Source organism: Macrobrachium rosenbergii, chromosome 18 (assembly GCF_040412425.1).
Source record: "Macrobrachium rosenbergii isolate ZJJX-2024 chromosome 18, ASM4041242v1, whole genome shotgun sequence".
Classification (NCBI taxonomy): Eukaryota; Metazoa; Arthropoda; class Malacostraca; order Decapoda; family Palaemonidae; genus Macrobrachium; species Macrobrachium rosenbergii.
In genome coordinates, this window is record NC_089758.1 from 3,411,734 (window position 1) to 3,428,830 (window position 17,097).

Below are 17,097 nucleotides of genomic sequence, written 5' to 3' on the forward strand. Positions count from 1 at the left end.
GTCATAATGAAGATAGTTGAGGCTCACCACTTTCACCTTGTAGATACATTTTGGGATTACTGAAGAGCACCAGTGCAGATTTGCAGTCCTTCATTATGGATAGTAATAAACTTTCAATGGAGTCAGATGCTGATCTGAATATTTGATTTCTGTGGTCATTAGCAGGGTCAGAGGCATGAGTATTTACCACTGGTAGAAAGATAATGCTGGTATTATGGTCTAAGATGGGCATTACAACAATTTATAAACTCTTACACACCGAGACAACAATAACGTCTAGTTACCAAACCAGAAATTATCTACAAGGAATTAAACTGATATGGTAAAGGTAAAAGGCAGAAAATGTTAAATGTTTTTTTTGGGGGGGGCCAGCTGAACTTCAGAATAATCATATTCTTCTTCATAATTATCCTCTACACTGGGATAACTGAGGGTAATAAAAATCCCCTATTTCCACTTATGTAGTAAGTGGTTAGCTAGAATGTCTATTTAAGGCATCTGGATCACCTTAGTTGCCATACAACCCTGTTCTCAAACCCTGAGCTGAGTCTTCCTTGATGCACTAGCATTTTTGCAAAATGTGTTGGATAAGCTAATTAGCAAGCAAAAGTTACTTGTTAGCCCATCAGGAAAATGCCTCCTCTATACTTACTAGTCTTAGTTCTTAGCTTTATTTTTACAATTTACTTTTAAATTTTCAACAGGTCTTAGTTCTTAGCTTTATTTTTACATATTTACTTTTAAATTTTCAACAGACTACTTTTATGGGGAATATTGTCAATTTGCAGTTGTCAAGTTTATTATTCAAGATAAGATAAACAAAGAAAAAACAACAGGTTTATCTTATCTTGAATTGTTTTAAATTGTACTTCATGCTTTTCCTCTTTTGAATCTTCCTGGAGTTGAATTCAGCTCTGGCCCTAGAGCACAAGTTCAAATAAAAAACATATATGGTGAAGTTCAAATAAAAAATCAGATATATGGTACTCTTCAAAAGTTGGGGTATTTTGCCAAATTTCCCTTATCCTTAGTATAATGTTTTTAATGTGACCGATATTGTCTGAAGAAACAGGTCTGAAACAGTTCATCACTTCATGTTTTGATAAGCCAGCCTTAATAGAGCACACGCTTTGGGTGTGACTGTTTATTTCCATTTATGTAATACAAAATGGGATGGAGTATGTAACTATTTCCACATACATAAATAACAGGAACATCTTTGTACAAAGACTGTCAATGTATCCAATGTGTATAAGTAATGACTATTTTTTGTTTGCATGTTAAAATAATGTGTACCTTTACATCATCTCTTTTGGCATTACTGATAAGCACAAACCGATTTAGCTCAAACATTAACAATTAATATAGCAGGTTTGCTCAGGATATTTGTCATCTTCTAAATGTGACCTGCTTATGAGACCACCTACATAAGTAGTAATTACATTTCTGTAGTGAATTACAACTACAAGATATTTCATATAAAAGTGAGAATGTATGCAAGTGTATTGGAACCTCTGACAACTGTGGTAGAGTCATGGATATATTGTAAAGTATTCCAAAATTCACAATCAAAAATGGTTAAAATCTTTTGCAAAATATTAATGAAAAAATTATTAATTTTAGCTAACTAGATACAAATGCAAACTATAAGTACAGACCAATGATCACCCTTGGTTTAAGGATTCAAGCAGATCATTACTATTAAATTAGTTGAGTGAGACCACCTATTCACATTTTTTTATAGTGTAGCTGCAGTCATATCACCACTGCCTGGCAGTATAAAAAGTACAGCAAGCAGAATTTCCTATTACTGAAGCCTGCACAGACTGATGAGCCAAGGCAGTTGTATCATCACTGCCTGGCTGTATAGAAAGTAAAGCAAGCAGATTTTTCCTTTCAGGGAAGCCTGCATGAACTGATTAAGGCAAGACAGTCACATCATCACTGCCGGGCAGTATAGAAAGTACGACAAGAAAAACTTCCCTATCAGGGAAGCCTGCATGAACTGATTGAGCCAAGGCAGTCGTATCACCACTGCCTGGCAGTACAGAAGTCCAGGATATATCACTACCCCCTAGAAGGTACAGACACTTCAGATACATGATTACTGCATGGGATAGGCAAGATTCTCATTTGAAGTATCTGTCTCAGGTAAAGCAAAAGGCTGTTCCCTAGATCTTACAGCTTCGTAAACGCCATTTATTGCCATAATTATTGTGTTCTGGTTACCGACGATTTTCGGTTATCGGCAATCAGCTGGGAATGGAACCCCTGCTATTAACTGGGGACTGCCTGTATGTAAAATAATTATGGTTCTCTTGATGCTGGCTTTTTTATTTTTACAAAATGTTTTTGTTGGGAATAAAATGTGTGAGTGCATTTATGAAGTAGACTTCAGTTCCAAAATCCAAAAACCCAAAAACTGACATACAACTGGAACCAAAGATTTTGGATAAGGGATTGTGAACCTGCATGCTATATATACTTATATAGTTGTTGGGCATGCTTGTTACTAAAAACCTCAAGAGGCAACTGAAGAATCAAAAGAAGAAATTCTGATATCTTTGGCAGGATTCAAACCTGCACACAAAAAAGTTTATGTATCCAGTATGTCCGAATGAGTTTACCTCATCCTGACATGTTGTGTGCAGGTTCGAGTCCTGCCACAGGTGTCAGAATTTCTTCATTTGGAACTGTGAACCTATTCCAGACAGCTTACATCACCCAGGATCTGAACCCTCCACTTGCTATGTGTCAAAAATATAATTCGTCCAGCTGAAGCATATGAAGTACCCTAACTATCTCCAAATAGCCCTAGCAATTTGAATGCTGCTCCAAGGAAGGAACCTCTGAAACCCATCTAGACCTCAGGTCTTTTGCCAACGTTTTAAGATGCTGGAGCAGTATGGTAGTGACTGCTTGTCACTGAATGTTGACAGGATTAAGGCAAGGTCACTGTCACCAAAGTGCTGACTATTCCTGGGGAAAAGTAATGTTTTTCATAGCTAAATCTCATTCAAAATGACATTTATCTTTAAACATGCACATTCAAATGGCTCAGATATCTAAGTGAACTTGAATATCATGAAATTATTCATAACATCACCACTTGACAGTGGCCCCGAGCATCCAAATCTTTAAAACTGCGGAGGCTAGAGGGCTGCAAAATGGTATGTTGATCATCCACCCTCCAATTATCAAACATACCAAATTGCAGCCCTCTAGCAAATAAAGCAGGAGAGTTAATGTTAAGCCTACTGAGATTATCATTATACTTGGTTTTGTGATGTCATCTGGAGGACAGCCTGGTTCCAGAGGCCTGCAAAGCATGCCATCAACCAGGCTATTTACACTGACTATAAAGTTTTAATCATTTCTTTAAGAATCCTGTTTGGTATCATGATTTCAACCGACCATGACTCTACTGGCAGCCTATCAATCTCGTTAACCAAATATTCCAATCCTGAAGATTTCATCTTCCTTGAAAACCATGAAGTACTTAAAGGTAAGAAAAAAGGGCCTCATAATTCCCAGAGGGAGCAGAGGCTTGTCTCTTTATCACTGATTCCTGGGTAAAAAGTTCAGTAGGTAAAAAACAGATCAGCATGGAAAATGCTAGTACAGAAAAGGCCTCAGCAGATTTCCCTGTATTCCTCTATGCATGCTATCAAGGGTTCACTCCAACACAGGTGTGGCAGTGAAAGGTTGTTACCCTGCTGAATCCATTTCAAGTCTGAATTACAACACATTCTTGCAGCATTTTGGAGAAAATGTTCAGACTTCTAAGCCTAAATAATGATGCTCATCTTTTAGGTCTATATAACATACTTCAATTTTCTTGATGCCTGGTGTCCCTTAAATCTTGACAAAACTGGGGATACCTTCTGGGCAGCTGCTGCACAATTCTCAATGTCTCCTCTTCCACACAAAATCCAAGAGAAAGGGACTCTTGCACACAACCTGAAGGGTACTAATTTCAGTGATGTTCACTTCGGTTTTATCTAGTGGCCCTTACCAGTCAACTCTGTCTTTGAAGTCTCAAAACATTCTTAGGTACTTGTTACTGGCCTTCATTAAAAATCATAATCATTCTAATAACTGTCCTTATTATTCAGGTGCTGCTGCCCTTTCATCTTTAGGGGTGGTCTAGAGGTGATGTTTTTAAGTCCATGCATATATGATGGGTGATCTTGGTTGTCTTATTAATCTCAAGCTGTTTGCTCTTTTCTGGATATAACTCATTACAGAAAGTTGCTCATCTGAAAATGATAATGGGTATGCATAACCTCGCAAAATTATATGCCACACCAACATCCTGACTAACTTCTCTGAAAGGACACAAACTCAGCCTGTTGGCCCATAAGATTCAAGGAATAGGATCGGACAACTGGCAGCCACATAACTCTGCACTGTGGAACTGTACCAAGGTGGTGGCACAAACTAACCATCCTTCCACCACAGTCAGTCCAAAAGTGAAAAGTTGCAGAGCAGGGACTAAAGAAACCACCAACTGCAGTATCTATAGCTTGATGACCAGCTCAAGATATACAGTACCAAAAGATTTGCTATTTAATGACACCAGAAGGGTTAAAAATTTGAGAAGGGGAAAAATAGGGACTCCAACAAACAAGTGCCTAAGTTTCTTGGATTAAAAGGTAAAATAGGAGTTACCCCGCTTTTTGGCCGTTTGCATTCATACTATCCTTTTTGTGATTGGAGCCTCTCTTGCTAACTAACTCTGCAAGTGTCAATTTTGTATCAAGATTTTACCTAAACTTATGCCAAAGAGTGGGTCAACCATAAATGGGGATATAAAATTACCTACACTTATGCCACAGAGTGAGTCAATCACAAATGGGGATATATAAGTACCTAGTCTTCCCCTTTATACCTCAGTCTCATGAAAGCAATCAGTAATAGTGGATCAACAAAGGTAATGATAAATAAAACTGCTGTAAATACCAAGAATAAAAAACCAATCAAAGTAAATCTAATAAAATGAAAAAATGTACAAATGTAATTATCAAATTACATTTGATAATGTGTATCTGTACTCATGAGGCCACTATGAGACATACAGTAACTAAAGAATATCTCAATACAGGCCCGGTTTTACGGCGCTTGTCTAGTGACGACAGTAACTGGATTTTCGGCAACAATATGCCCAGATCTCCAATTATCGGTGCTGATCCCCACTTATCGGTGGTGCCGATCCCCGGTTATCGGCACTGATAACCAGATATCAGCGCCAATATTCAGTCACCGTCACGCTGTCGGAAACGGAACCCATGCCAATAACCAGGGACTGCCTGCTAAATGCCTGTTACATCAAGTATAAAGTGAACTAAACAGGCAAGCAAGGTGACTTCCTTCAAGACATTCTACACAACCAGCTACAACATTCATTATATCCAGGAACCTGGTAGCTTAAATTCCAAGAAAGCTAAAACAATCTCTAAAGATTACAGAGATCCTTCACCAGTTACCAAAACTTGTATCTAAACATGGTTATGCATTTTCCTAGGAGAGCTATAAAAAATTTCTTTTTCTTTTTAAATGAAAAATAAAACTACGAATATGATGTTGTAATAATAAATAAAAGGAAATCATATGAATGGCATCAGAATGCTTTATTCACCTCAATCTAAGACAATTGCAGTAGCACTGAATGCATAATTGGGTAGAGAGGAAAAATCTGTTATATATACATAAATTATGTGCGCTTATGAATGGACTAGCAATGTAAAGAGTAAGAGTCAAAATCAATTATTTACAAATACAGAAACACTGTAAATGGCAAAATTAACTGGATCTGCTATTTATGGTCTTTCTATGCCACACTGGAATATTAAACAGCTAGGGCTAAAAGACCATATATAATACAATCCACAATGCCTAAATCCCATCAAAGCATTTAAAACTGGTAGGTATACATAGTCTGAATCTCCCACAACGTCAACTAGAGAAAAGGGTGGAAACTAATTGCCCTTTGCTTGCTACAAAATCTCATTTCTTTAAAATTATTTTTTCATCACCTTTAATTTCAATTTCTATACTCATAAGAACTTTAGTACCTGATAAAATAAGAAAAGTAATCAGTAGATAGATGGTAGCCTTGTGTGCCCGTGGGTGGATCCACTGGTCTAATCCAGTTCATTACCCCAATCTTCTTTTGTCCGGTTGATGAGACATGAGAAGACAGTGTGCTTCGGAAGAAGGAATTAACATTTTAAGTAATGGTTTCATACAAGAAGTTAACTTTCGTTTTAAGAAACTAATTTGTTCATAAACCCATAGCTATTAATAATGCAAAATCGAAATTTAGGTGGACTGGATCAAATTCCTGAACCCAATAAGCTGGCTTACAGTACCCAGAGCCTTTGATTTTTCAAGGTACTTGCAAAGTTGCGATTACAAGACAAAAACACGGGATGCCCAGTGACTTCCAGAGATCTGTAAAATACTCTCTGAGTAAAGTCCACAGCTTACTCAACACCTGTTACAGAATGCTGTGGCTAAGGGCACCATACTGTGACAGGGAGCTCTTAGGAATCACTATGCAGCAGAGGACATAACTAACCCCGTAAGTACTGTATAATGCAGAAACTCATTACCCATGGACTTGACCAATAAATGAGTGAATGGTTAGGAGGATGAAGAGGAGTTCCCCCAAGATGTGAACATAAACCAAAGCTACCACAGCACCTAACATGAAAGAATTTCAGAACTCTTCACATCTCTGGAATAAAATTTGCATATGTACTTTGGCATCCAATGTCTGTCAGTAAAACCCATGTGACATAGAGACCCCTTAAAAAAACCAAAGGTGAATATGTTTGTCACCCCTCAAAATTTATGTAAGACAATAAGATATAGTGTTCTAGTTATTTTTCTGACAAGACCCGTTGAAATAAGTGCCTAGATGTACCTTCCTTGCCATCCATAGATTTCCAAGGATAGAGGCAAATCACTCTTACTAGTAAGAGCAGAAGGCCCTCCATGTTTCTGACAAGGACTGTAAGTAAAGAGAAGGTAAAGGGCATAATCTTTCACCATCCGTTCCGTTACCTATAGTTTGAGATATACCTCTTAAAATTCACTCTTTAATGGGAATTACTTGACCTGAGATCCAAAGACCTTACTATTCCTCCTGTTCAAGTGGGAGTGCTTTGGCCCTACTTCCCATATGCATGTGGATACAATGATTCAGGGGGAACCATGCCATCCTCTCTGCTCCAGGTTAAGAGGTCTTTAGGATCCCAGTGCAGGTATACATGAAAGCATGAGAAGGGTACAAGAGAAACTAGGAGTATGGCAAAAGATTCCCTTCAGACACAGCCACATCTGTGAGTAATAATCAGAGAGAAAGTCCCTTTATTACATCACTACATCCCTAACATGTCTCCAATCAGGGAATCATCTTCAAGGAAACCTCTTAAAAGTAAAAGGAAGAGGCATGAAGGCAGCTATAGACATACAGCTCAGTACGATGAGTGTAAGTAGGTTACATAACTATTCAAGATGGAGGCAGCAGCTTAGGAACAAGGAAGCATGATACCTGTTACCAAGTATCAACTTGTCAGATAAATGTGCTCTCCTGATGTTCAGTCTGTTGAAAAGAGGATGAAGTCTGACACTGATGAACTTGGAACTTTTCCTCAGTGATTATCTTAAATTTTATTCAAGTGTAATTTTGATCAACACAGGTTTTATACCTGGCCTTCTTCAGCACCAATGCCCAAGAAATGGCATCATAAATATCTGGCAACATATGCTCTACAGAATAAAGAAAAAGGAGAATGTGATCTGCAGTTATCTTTGTATTAATGGAAACTAAGTCCTTCAGAGAGAAGAATACCTTTCTGACTATGCAGCAAAATCAAAATTTATGTTGGAGAACAAGCAAGAAATAAGGCATTTAAATTATATATTATAGGTTAACTAACCTCTATTAACAAATTACCAAAACTTCAATGGATTTTTAAATCAGAATATGGTTTTATCTAAACATGCCTAAAGTAGGCAAAAAACAAAGGTCTGCACTTTTTATTATGTCTCTTTGATGATGGTCATTTTTTTACAATCTCCCAGAAGCCTATGTAAGCACACACACACATACACAAACATACACACACACAAAACATTATTAAATATCTATACCTATGTTTATTTGAAGCTGTCTACTTGTAAAATAAGAAAAAGAGTTCATTTAATATTGGCTTTACAACTTTTTTATTTTACTAAAATCATTATCCCAAAAATACTATACCTATTTATGCACCCCCACCACTTTAGCTATCACAAAACAAAACAAAAGCCAAAAGTATATCCTATAACATCACATGCAACAAGAATACAGCTATTATTTCTGACAACAGTCATATGCATAGCTGCTGCTTGTTTCCCGACTTCATTATTTCTACTGGAGCCAAGGTGTGCTTAATTGCACTTATGCATAAATTTTACTTTAAATGCAGCAAGTCCCTTCTTTTGGCCTTTACAGCAGTTTATCATCCTCATTCTTAGCATTTAGAAACAAAATCTGTTGATAAAATAAACCCTGTTGCACAAAATATGCATAGGTGGCAACAAGGTTGGGTTCTTTTGTACATGCTATTTTACCTAACTAAAACTAAGTAATAAACATGTTCCTTGTGTCAAATTTAACTGCCAAACACCATCAAAACTTGTCACATTAAATGAACCCCCCCCCAAGGGGCTCACGATTAATACATATAGAAGGGTACTGTACTATATATACCATATATTTCCGTGTATAAGACAACCTTTAGATAAGACAAGGTAAAAAATTGTGGCAAATTCTCATGAATTTATCGCATATCTGTAGTATATTACGACTGCTAAATTACATAACCATCAGTGTATAGGCTAGCTTTTGCAACAACAGGTATTTTATGAAATATTAGTTATGTAAAGATTATGTTTTTACAAATGGTCTTTTACTGTATCCTTAAAAATTCAAAATAAATTAAATAAAACCGATTCTATATCATGTTTTCCTACACACATCATCTAAAAGGGAGGCACTGTTTTGTTTACGTCTCATCACCAATCACAATACAGTAATGTACAAGTTATCATACATAATTATCGTTTGTATGACTGAGTCATTCTAAACAGTTATTTACCACCAAAATGATAATGAATTTTTGTAGAAAAATGAATACTATGTTATCCTAAACATTATCACTCCCTTAATCACACTACCAATAAAATTTCTGAAAGGTTACTGAAAGATAAAGATTGCTGTGAGCACAACCATAACTCGATGTTTACATTTTGCCAGCTGGCCTCGCATTTACAGTACAAAAGTTGACTTCACTGACTTGGAAGTATTCCTAGAACAGGCTATTTATTATGAAGATAGTCAATACAGTAAAATATAAGGCAAAAATGGTTTTATTACCTTTATTATCAGTTTATTTCAAAAGGTGAATCTTTTCATGTATGTCAGTAGTTATCGCACCAAGGCTGAGGCTAGTCTCCGATAAACACCACTTAGAATTCAAGGTTTGATTTTTAGAACGGTAGGATAAGATGACCCCCAATTTTTAGGCATGAATTTTAGGATTTAAAGGTCGTCTTATAAGCAGAAATATAGGGTAATTTTTGTCTCTGACCTACTTCAATAACTAGATTATATATCTGGATGAAGAAAAATACTGCTTTTACTGTAAACTTTTGAAATTAAGTACGATGATACAACAAATGAATTAAAAATAACTAATTATTGAATTCTGATTTTCATTACTTAATAATATAGCCTCACCCAAAAAAATGGAAGTCATTAACTGGAAACAACTTCAAAATTTTATGTTACAAGTCCACTAAGCATGACAAATTTTTTAATATACTGCAACAAAGCTGTTCTTCAATCAGTGATAAGCCATAATACAGTAAGGCAAACACATGAGCACACACACACACAGTGTTAGGGTTATCACTTATCTTCTTAAAAATATGAGGAAAGGACCATTAGATGTTAAATGTGTTTCAACTGTAGTAAAAGTCTTATTCAACAAATTAAAATCACATTTCAGTTCCACAAAAGTGAGTCCCCTTAAAACTACCCATGAAGTGCAATATGGTTTTGTCTTCAATGTTAATTAAAGATTCTACAAAATTTTATCCAACCAGTTGGAAAAAGTTACAAGTTTTTGCTGCTAATAATCCTATATTGCATTTTCAATTTATTCAATATGAGCATATTTTTCCCTCCCTGGATGTCCTTTATAGCTTGTTCCCAAATTCCTGATGATCAACAGTGCCTGGAGGTTCACTTTAAAGATCCACGAGTTCAAAACAATCCATAAGATTAATCCTACTGGTAACATTTGAGTTCAAATTGTCAATATTAACATTCAAACACACAATATACGTATTTCAAGTGCAAATATGATTGGATAAGGGGAAAGCTACCTGCATTCCCTTTTACATTTTGCTTGGAAAAATATTCAACTCTGGGCAACTTTTAAAAATAATTACTCCACCTGACACGAACTGAAAAGTTGCTATCCAAAAGAATTTGATTTAACATGGACTGAACTTTATATCTGATGAACTCTACTATTCTAGTACAAATAAAATGCCAGGGATGTCAAGACTTTCCTAGAACTATCATGACAATTGTAAGCCTCAATGATATTTGCATATCCCATTTTCAATCAAAATACATGTCCACCTATTTATTTACTGTACTTACTTTTTCTTATAACAGAAAGACAAACCAAGACAAAATGACTGTTTTCATTAGTTCCAGCTTTTTAAACAAGGTTAAATAAGTCAATTTAGTTTTTCATAAATCCAAGTTATGGTAAACTTTTGCTTAGTAATGTAAATATTGTAACAAAGATTCCACCTGAAAGACAAATAAATTTAAGTTTCGGATACATTATCTGCAGTTGCAAACAGATGAAAAGAAAAAATAAAAATGGATACCAGGAAAAATGAATGCATGCTAAAAAAAAAAAATACACATTAATAGTATTGTATTCTAATTCTAATACACAGGCGCCAGGGTAAAATTTTTTATGATAAATACTACTGTACCTACAATTAAAAAATAAATTCTACTTGAAAGCATACTGAGCTGGAAATGAAAAATTTAATACTTTTAAACTAGACTAGACAAAAAACTGGAAATCCCTATGCAGATCATGTGCATCTTACAAATAAAATATTAATAACTAAGTCTGCGAGATAGAAAAACTCAGAAACATATGAAAGAATAAAAGGGCACCAAAACTACATACAAAGTAAGAAGAAACTAAAACACTATAACTACACATGACAAAAAATTATGAAAATACTCTAAAATTGCAACAAAAATCTTCAACATTACACTTAGGTGCAAAGCAAACCACAAAATAACCACTGAAAAGTCTGAAGATACAATACAAAAAAGGTTATCAACCAGATTACACTTTAACAGCAACTATACATTGCTAAGTACAGAGGACTGAAATATCATATAGCACTTACCTTATACAGAGATTATTATTTTACTAAAACATTCATCCTTGAGAAGATCATTTTTTAAGTTGAAAAAATAGTTTAGCAAAATTACAGCAGTAAAAAATCTGAATGATGTCTGAGAGCTCCATAAAATGAAATGACATTTCTTTCTATTTAGATATAATACTCCATCTGAGGATTTAATATAACATCAGTATATGGAGAGATATTGCTGTCATGGAAAACTGCTCAATTCAAAATCTGAACTTTCAAAAAACATGACCACACAAAGATTCTTAAGCAATCTGGACATGTATAGCCCTCAAACAACACGAGTTCTTGTGATTTTATTTTTATTGTAAAGCACAAAACAACACCCTTCTTGTACTTAAAATTACCTTACCTGAAAAATGATTATTTTGCACATACCTTTTTCCTTCCAATTGGGAAAATTAGGACTATAGAGATGTCTGTATTTTAGTTAATAATACTGTTAGTTGATTTTGCACAATTTAACTACAGCAAAGTCATAAGGATAAAAATGACAACTACACCTTGAAAAGCTATAGTACCCTTTTATCTAAAACTACTTTAATGCAAAGATGACCAGTTGAATCTAAGGTATTAGCATATGAACAATGCATACAGTTTTTTAATAGAATTCGAAAGTTGTTAAGAGAGAAAAATGAAAGAATGAAAAAATAGGAATGGAGAAAGAAGGGGAAGAGATTCAGTAATGTGAATATATTAGTGATAATGTTACCTTGACTATGGTGAGCACCCAATCGATGGTGAGTCTGCTGATGCTTCACATTACTGTGTGTGGTGGAAGGTGGTAATAGTTGTGGAACAGCTGCATGAAGAGACAACTGGCCAGCCCCTGCACCCAAAGATGTTATCGTTGACACTGCTGCTGCTGCTGCTGCTACTGCGGCAGCACCAATAGGCTGTGAAGAAGAATCTTCAGGCGAGCATAAATATTCATACTCACCTGGGGTATGAGGATGACCACCAGGGGGTGGACTATGAGGACCTGGCGGCTTCGTATGACTTAAGAGATGCTTCGTTAAGTGTTCTCGTCGCGAGAAAGTCTTGTTACAAGTTGGGCAATGATATGGTTTCTCACCCGAATGCGTGAACGAGTGCCGTCTAACATGTTCATTACGCGTGAAGCCTTTGCCACATACCGCACACTGATAAGGACGAGTGGGTAAGTGGATACGACGGTGGCGATCCATGTGTGCTTTTCTTTTAAAGGTTACACCGCAATCATCACATCGGTAAGGTTTTTCGACGCTGTGCTGGTCAACCATATGTTCTTCAAACTGAAGAGATTTCTGCAGATCTAAGCCACAGATCCAACACACAAAAGAAGCACCCGATTGATCAACCCCTGGTCTAGGTACGATAGCTCCAGCTGCTATAGTACTTGTACCTGACTGATTTGAGTCACGTCGCCTGTCTTGCTTCCCGTAACTGCCACTGCTAGAACCTTGTTTTACGACAACTGGTGATGTTGCGGCTCCCCCTTGCGCAGGGGGCGTCTGAGCCGAATTGGAACCCGAACTATAGCCATTCGATGCAACCCTGACCCCTTCCTGAGGGTTCGGGACGTACAAGAAGTGATTGCGGACCAAATCGGGGTTGATGTTTCGCACCAAGTCTGGATTAGTAAGAAGGTTAAATGCATCGATATGCTGTGGCACTGACCGCTGGGAAAAATAATGTAACACCTCATTGACACTGTTGAAGTGTAACTGCACTATTTGATTTTTATCTTTGTCTCCAGTTGTAAGTCCCGGTACACCCCCCCTTATCTCAACTTTTATTAGAGGCTCAAAGTCATTTGTGTCTGTACCTTTCTCAACACGACTATCATGAGACGTAACTGATGATACTCGAGGTGGTGGGGTGAAGGCACCCTCAGAATCATCTTTGGTCAACTCTTGAACTTTTTCTCCTGCCAGCCCTCCCCCATCAGCATCATGAAGACTACCTCTCTGCTGTTGTTGCTGGGGTGGCTGTTGTTGTTGTTGTTGTTGCTGCTGTTGTTGTTGTTGTTGCTGTTGTTGTTGCTGTTGCTGCTGCTGTTGTTGCTGCTGCTGTTGTTGTTGTTGCTGTTGTTGCTGTTGTTGTTGCTGTTGTTGTTGTTGCTGTTGTTGTTGTTGTTGCTGACTGACAGTGGGTGCAGCTACTGTGACAGCATGTGCTTGGTAAGCCACCTGCCCACCCATGGCAGCTACTGCAGCAGCCTGGGAAGCGGGTATGCCACCTCGCCCACTGTCGATCATATTCATAGTGAAGTCCATGACGCCTTTTGACTACTACACACCTGTAATAGAGGGAGGGTGTCAGGCCCCACCCATACACACAATGTATAGAAGACTTCACGCAACCATGAGCGTCCCACACTCACCACAGAGAGAGAGAGAGAGAGCACACCACAACACAACTTGCGCACCTCCACTTAACCCTATACTGGTCTCTAGGTTAGTGTAGCACCCAGCTAGTCCTGTCTTCGTTCAATGCTCCCCTCACCCTTCTGCTGCCCCAACACGCTCTCCCCTCCCTACTTCATATCTACCAGCCCACCCTCTTTCTCTCTCTTTCCCCTCCTCCCGCCCCTCGTTAGCTTCAACAGCATCGACGCGATATCACATTGCCTTTCCTAGTGGTCAGTGTCACAATTAAATTAAAGCCATGATAAAAGCATATCATAATTGTATCTGATTAGCTTTCAGTCTTTAAGGTCTGCAATAAAAAAAAAAATTAATTGGAAACTTCTCATGTTACTAAAAGCAAACAATTACTACATTCATGCCAATTAAAAGTACTTCTGTAATTACAAAAAATAAAATGCAATTATTCTCCAACCATGCTATTAAATAAGTTACTCATGCATTCTTAACACAATATAAATATTCAAATAATGCGCATATGAAAACAATAATTCTAAATAATGTTACTGCTAAAGTACTGAACTATACACAAAATTTTCCCCAATAACTTAAAAGCTTTCTAGGCTGAACTAACAATATGCCTTATATGTTAAACCACAACATAATTACCTAAAAAGCTATCCAGTAAATAAGAAAGAAAAAGGAAGAACTGGCAACACACAGGCTCCCAACCACCTGTGGAGCTGAAAAAATTCTATTCCCTGCCTACTGTAGATCTAACAGAAGATATTTCTAATATCACAAGAGGATGCATCTACATACATGAACTCTCAACACTATTAAATATTTTTATTGTCTGTGATAGAATATGCAAATATAACACCCATACAAGCACACTCTTCATTAACATACAGACAACAAACTTACTAACTCATGAAAAATTTTAATAGCATTTTAAAATATAGGTATAACATTTTGTAATTTTATAAAAAAATAAAGCAGTGATTCTTCTGACATTTTCTGTGATGAGCTACCTGTATGGTATAACTCTTCCTGCACAGGATTAAAAAGGAAATGAAAATCCAAAAGCAAAGATAACATGAGTGACCAAGGGGAAAAGACAGAACCTGCATAAAGATAATAGTTCCATGTTGCGCTGTGGCAGGAACATAATCTCACTAAACTGAACTTAAAATACATAAATAAAATATATAAATATAGTCAATGTATGAGTGTGCGTGAATATATATAAAGCAGGTGGAGGGGTTGCAATGGAAAGGGAGAAGCAATGAGGGGGACAAACGAGGGGAGAGAAGAGAAAAGTTGGGGAGGAGAAACGGGGAAGGTTGAGTAGGAGGTGGAAGGCAGGGGACTACCGGAGGGGAGAACAGGGTAAAAGTTAGGGAGGGGAGGGGTAAATTCACGGAGGGAGAGGGGAAGAATATTGAGAAGGAAGGGGAGACAGCGAGGGCTGAGAAGGAGGGGAAGAGGGGATCATTAGAAAGATAGGGAAGAGTAGAATGGAAGGGTGAGAGAGGGAGAGGGGAAGGGAAGGATGAAACGAACGATGAGAGAGAGAACGAATAAAAGAACAAGGAGAGGGTGAATAAAAGGGTGAAAGGAGAGGGTCAATAATACAAGGGTGAAAAGAAGGGCAAGAGCTGAGGGTGACAATAAGGGTGGGAGTTTAGTTGAATAAGGAGCCAAGAAGAATGAATAACACCCGCATCTTTGAATGAATGGCAAAAAACTACTAACAGGTGAATACTGGGTAATTATATCTGCAAAGCATAAATTAAAATGACTGCAGCTTATGTGACAAATTAACTATGCTTTACTGTCTACCATAAAGTTTTCTCTGATGTAGATTTCTTATTCTGAATACATTACCAACTATTTATGAATTTCAATAAATACAACATTAATTTCACACGGACAAACTCCAACACATGAAAAGGTAGAATATTTTTTTTCAATAAAAAATTATTAGGATGTACTATTTTGTGTGTGTGTGTGTGTGTGTGTGTGTGTGTGTGTGTGTGTGTGTACATATATAATTATGAAAAGAATCCTTAATATAATTACAAAAGAGAGGAGAAAAGGAAATGAAGTAAATTAACGATGCTCAAAAAGATAAAAGGCAGGGCTCAATCCACCACCAGAACATTAAGAATGCTATTCATGAACATCACTAAATAATGAAAAAGATCACTTCACCCTGAAAATTATTAGCTATAATATTCAACATGAAAACGGTTATAAGAAATGGAAATGTCCAGGATAAAGAACAACACAAGGCAATAATTACCAAAAAAAAGTTTGGCAACCACAGAAATCCAATGAGCTATAAACCAAATAACAAATAATAGACATAATTAATATTAAACTAGCGTGAGTGAAAACAATCCACCTTTATAACCAGAATCACTAAGAGCAAGGGATAAGATAAAAGGGAAGATAATATGAGAAAATAAACTAAAATATACTGTATGTCACTCAGTAAATATTTCATAAAAAGAACAGAAAATCTTGCTATCATATATTTCCTGCTTTTGGATGAAACATTCTGCAGAAAAGGAAATTGCACGCTGAAGCAAATGGGAAAGAGGGGATATGAGAGAGAGAGAGAGAGAGAGAGAGAGAGAGAGAGAGAGAGAGAGAGAGAGAGAGAGAGAGAGAGAGAGAGAGAGAGAGAGAGACTTAATTTAAGATGTGTGTACTTAATATACACACAAACACACTATATATATATAATATATATATATATATATATATATATATATATATATATATATATATATATATATATATATATATATATATATATACATACTAAACATATATAAAATATATGAATATAAATTGCTAGAGCCTGCAAGATTTCAAGTTATCTTTGAGCTGGAGGAAGGATTAAAACCATATGTTGACCAGGGAAGAAATATGGGGGGAGAATGAATGAGAGAAAATTAAGAAAAAACATTAAGAAGCAAGAGTTTACAAAATTACATAAGTACTAGAGTACTGTAATGTATTAACATTAATGTATATGTTGGACTATAACATAAGTATAGGCTATAGTTAACAATTATACCTGTAACATTTGAGGACCTGAACTGAGGGTCAGGTAGTGGCTTAAGGCCTTCATTGGGATAAACTTCGTCATCCCTATATGCTAGCAAATTATAATATATATACATATATATGAGAGAGAGAGAGAGAGAGA

General features: G+C 36.5%; 1 protein-coding gene across 5 annotated transcripts in view; it reads right to left on the reverse strand.

Annotated features, from left to right (window-relative positions):
• Positions 1-17,097, reverse strand: part of LOC136848042 (zinc finger protein 358-like) — a 69,620-nt gene that overhangs the window by 21,536 nt on the left and 30,987 nt on the right. For 3 of the 5 annotated variants that reach the window (XM_067120109.1, XM_067120112.1, XM_067120111.1), the window contains one exon: positions 12,239-13,807. In XM_067120109.1, the coding sequence (XP_066976210.1) occupies positions 12,239-13,784 (1,546 nt within the window). In that variant the 5' untranslated portion in view covers positions 13,785-13,807. Of the gene's footprint in view, positions 1-12,238; positions 14,227-17,097 lie in introns of all 5 variants that reach the window. The other 2 variants (XM_067120113.1, XM_067120110.1) reach the window with 2 other exon arrangements.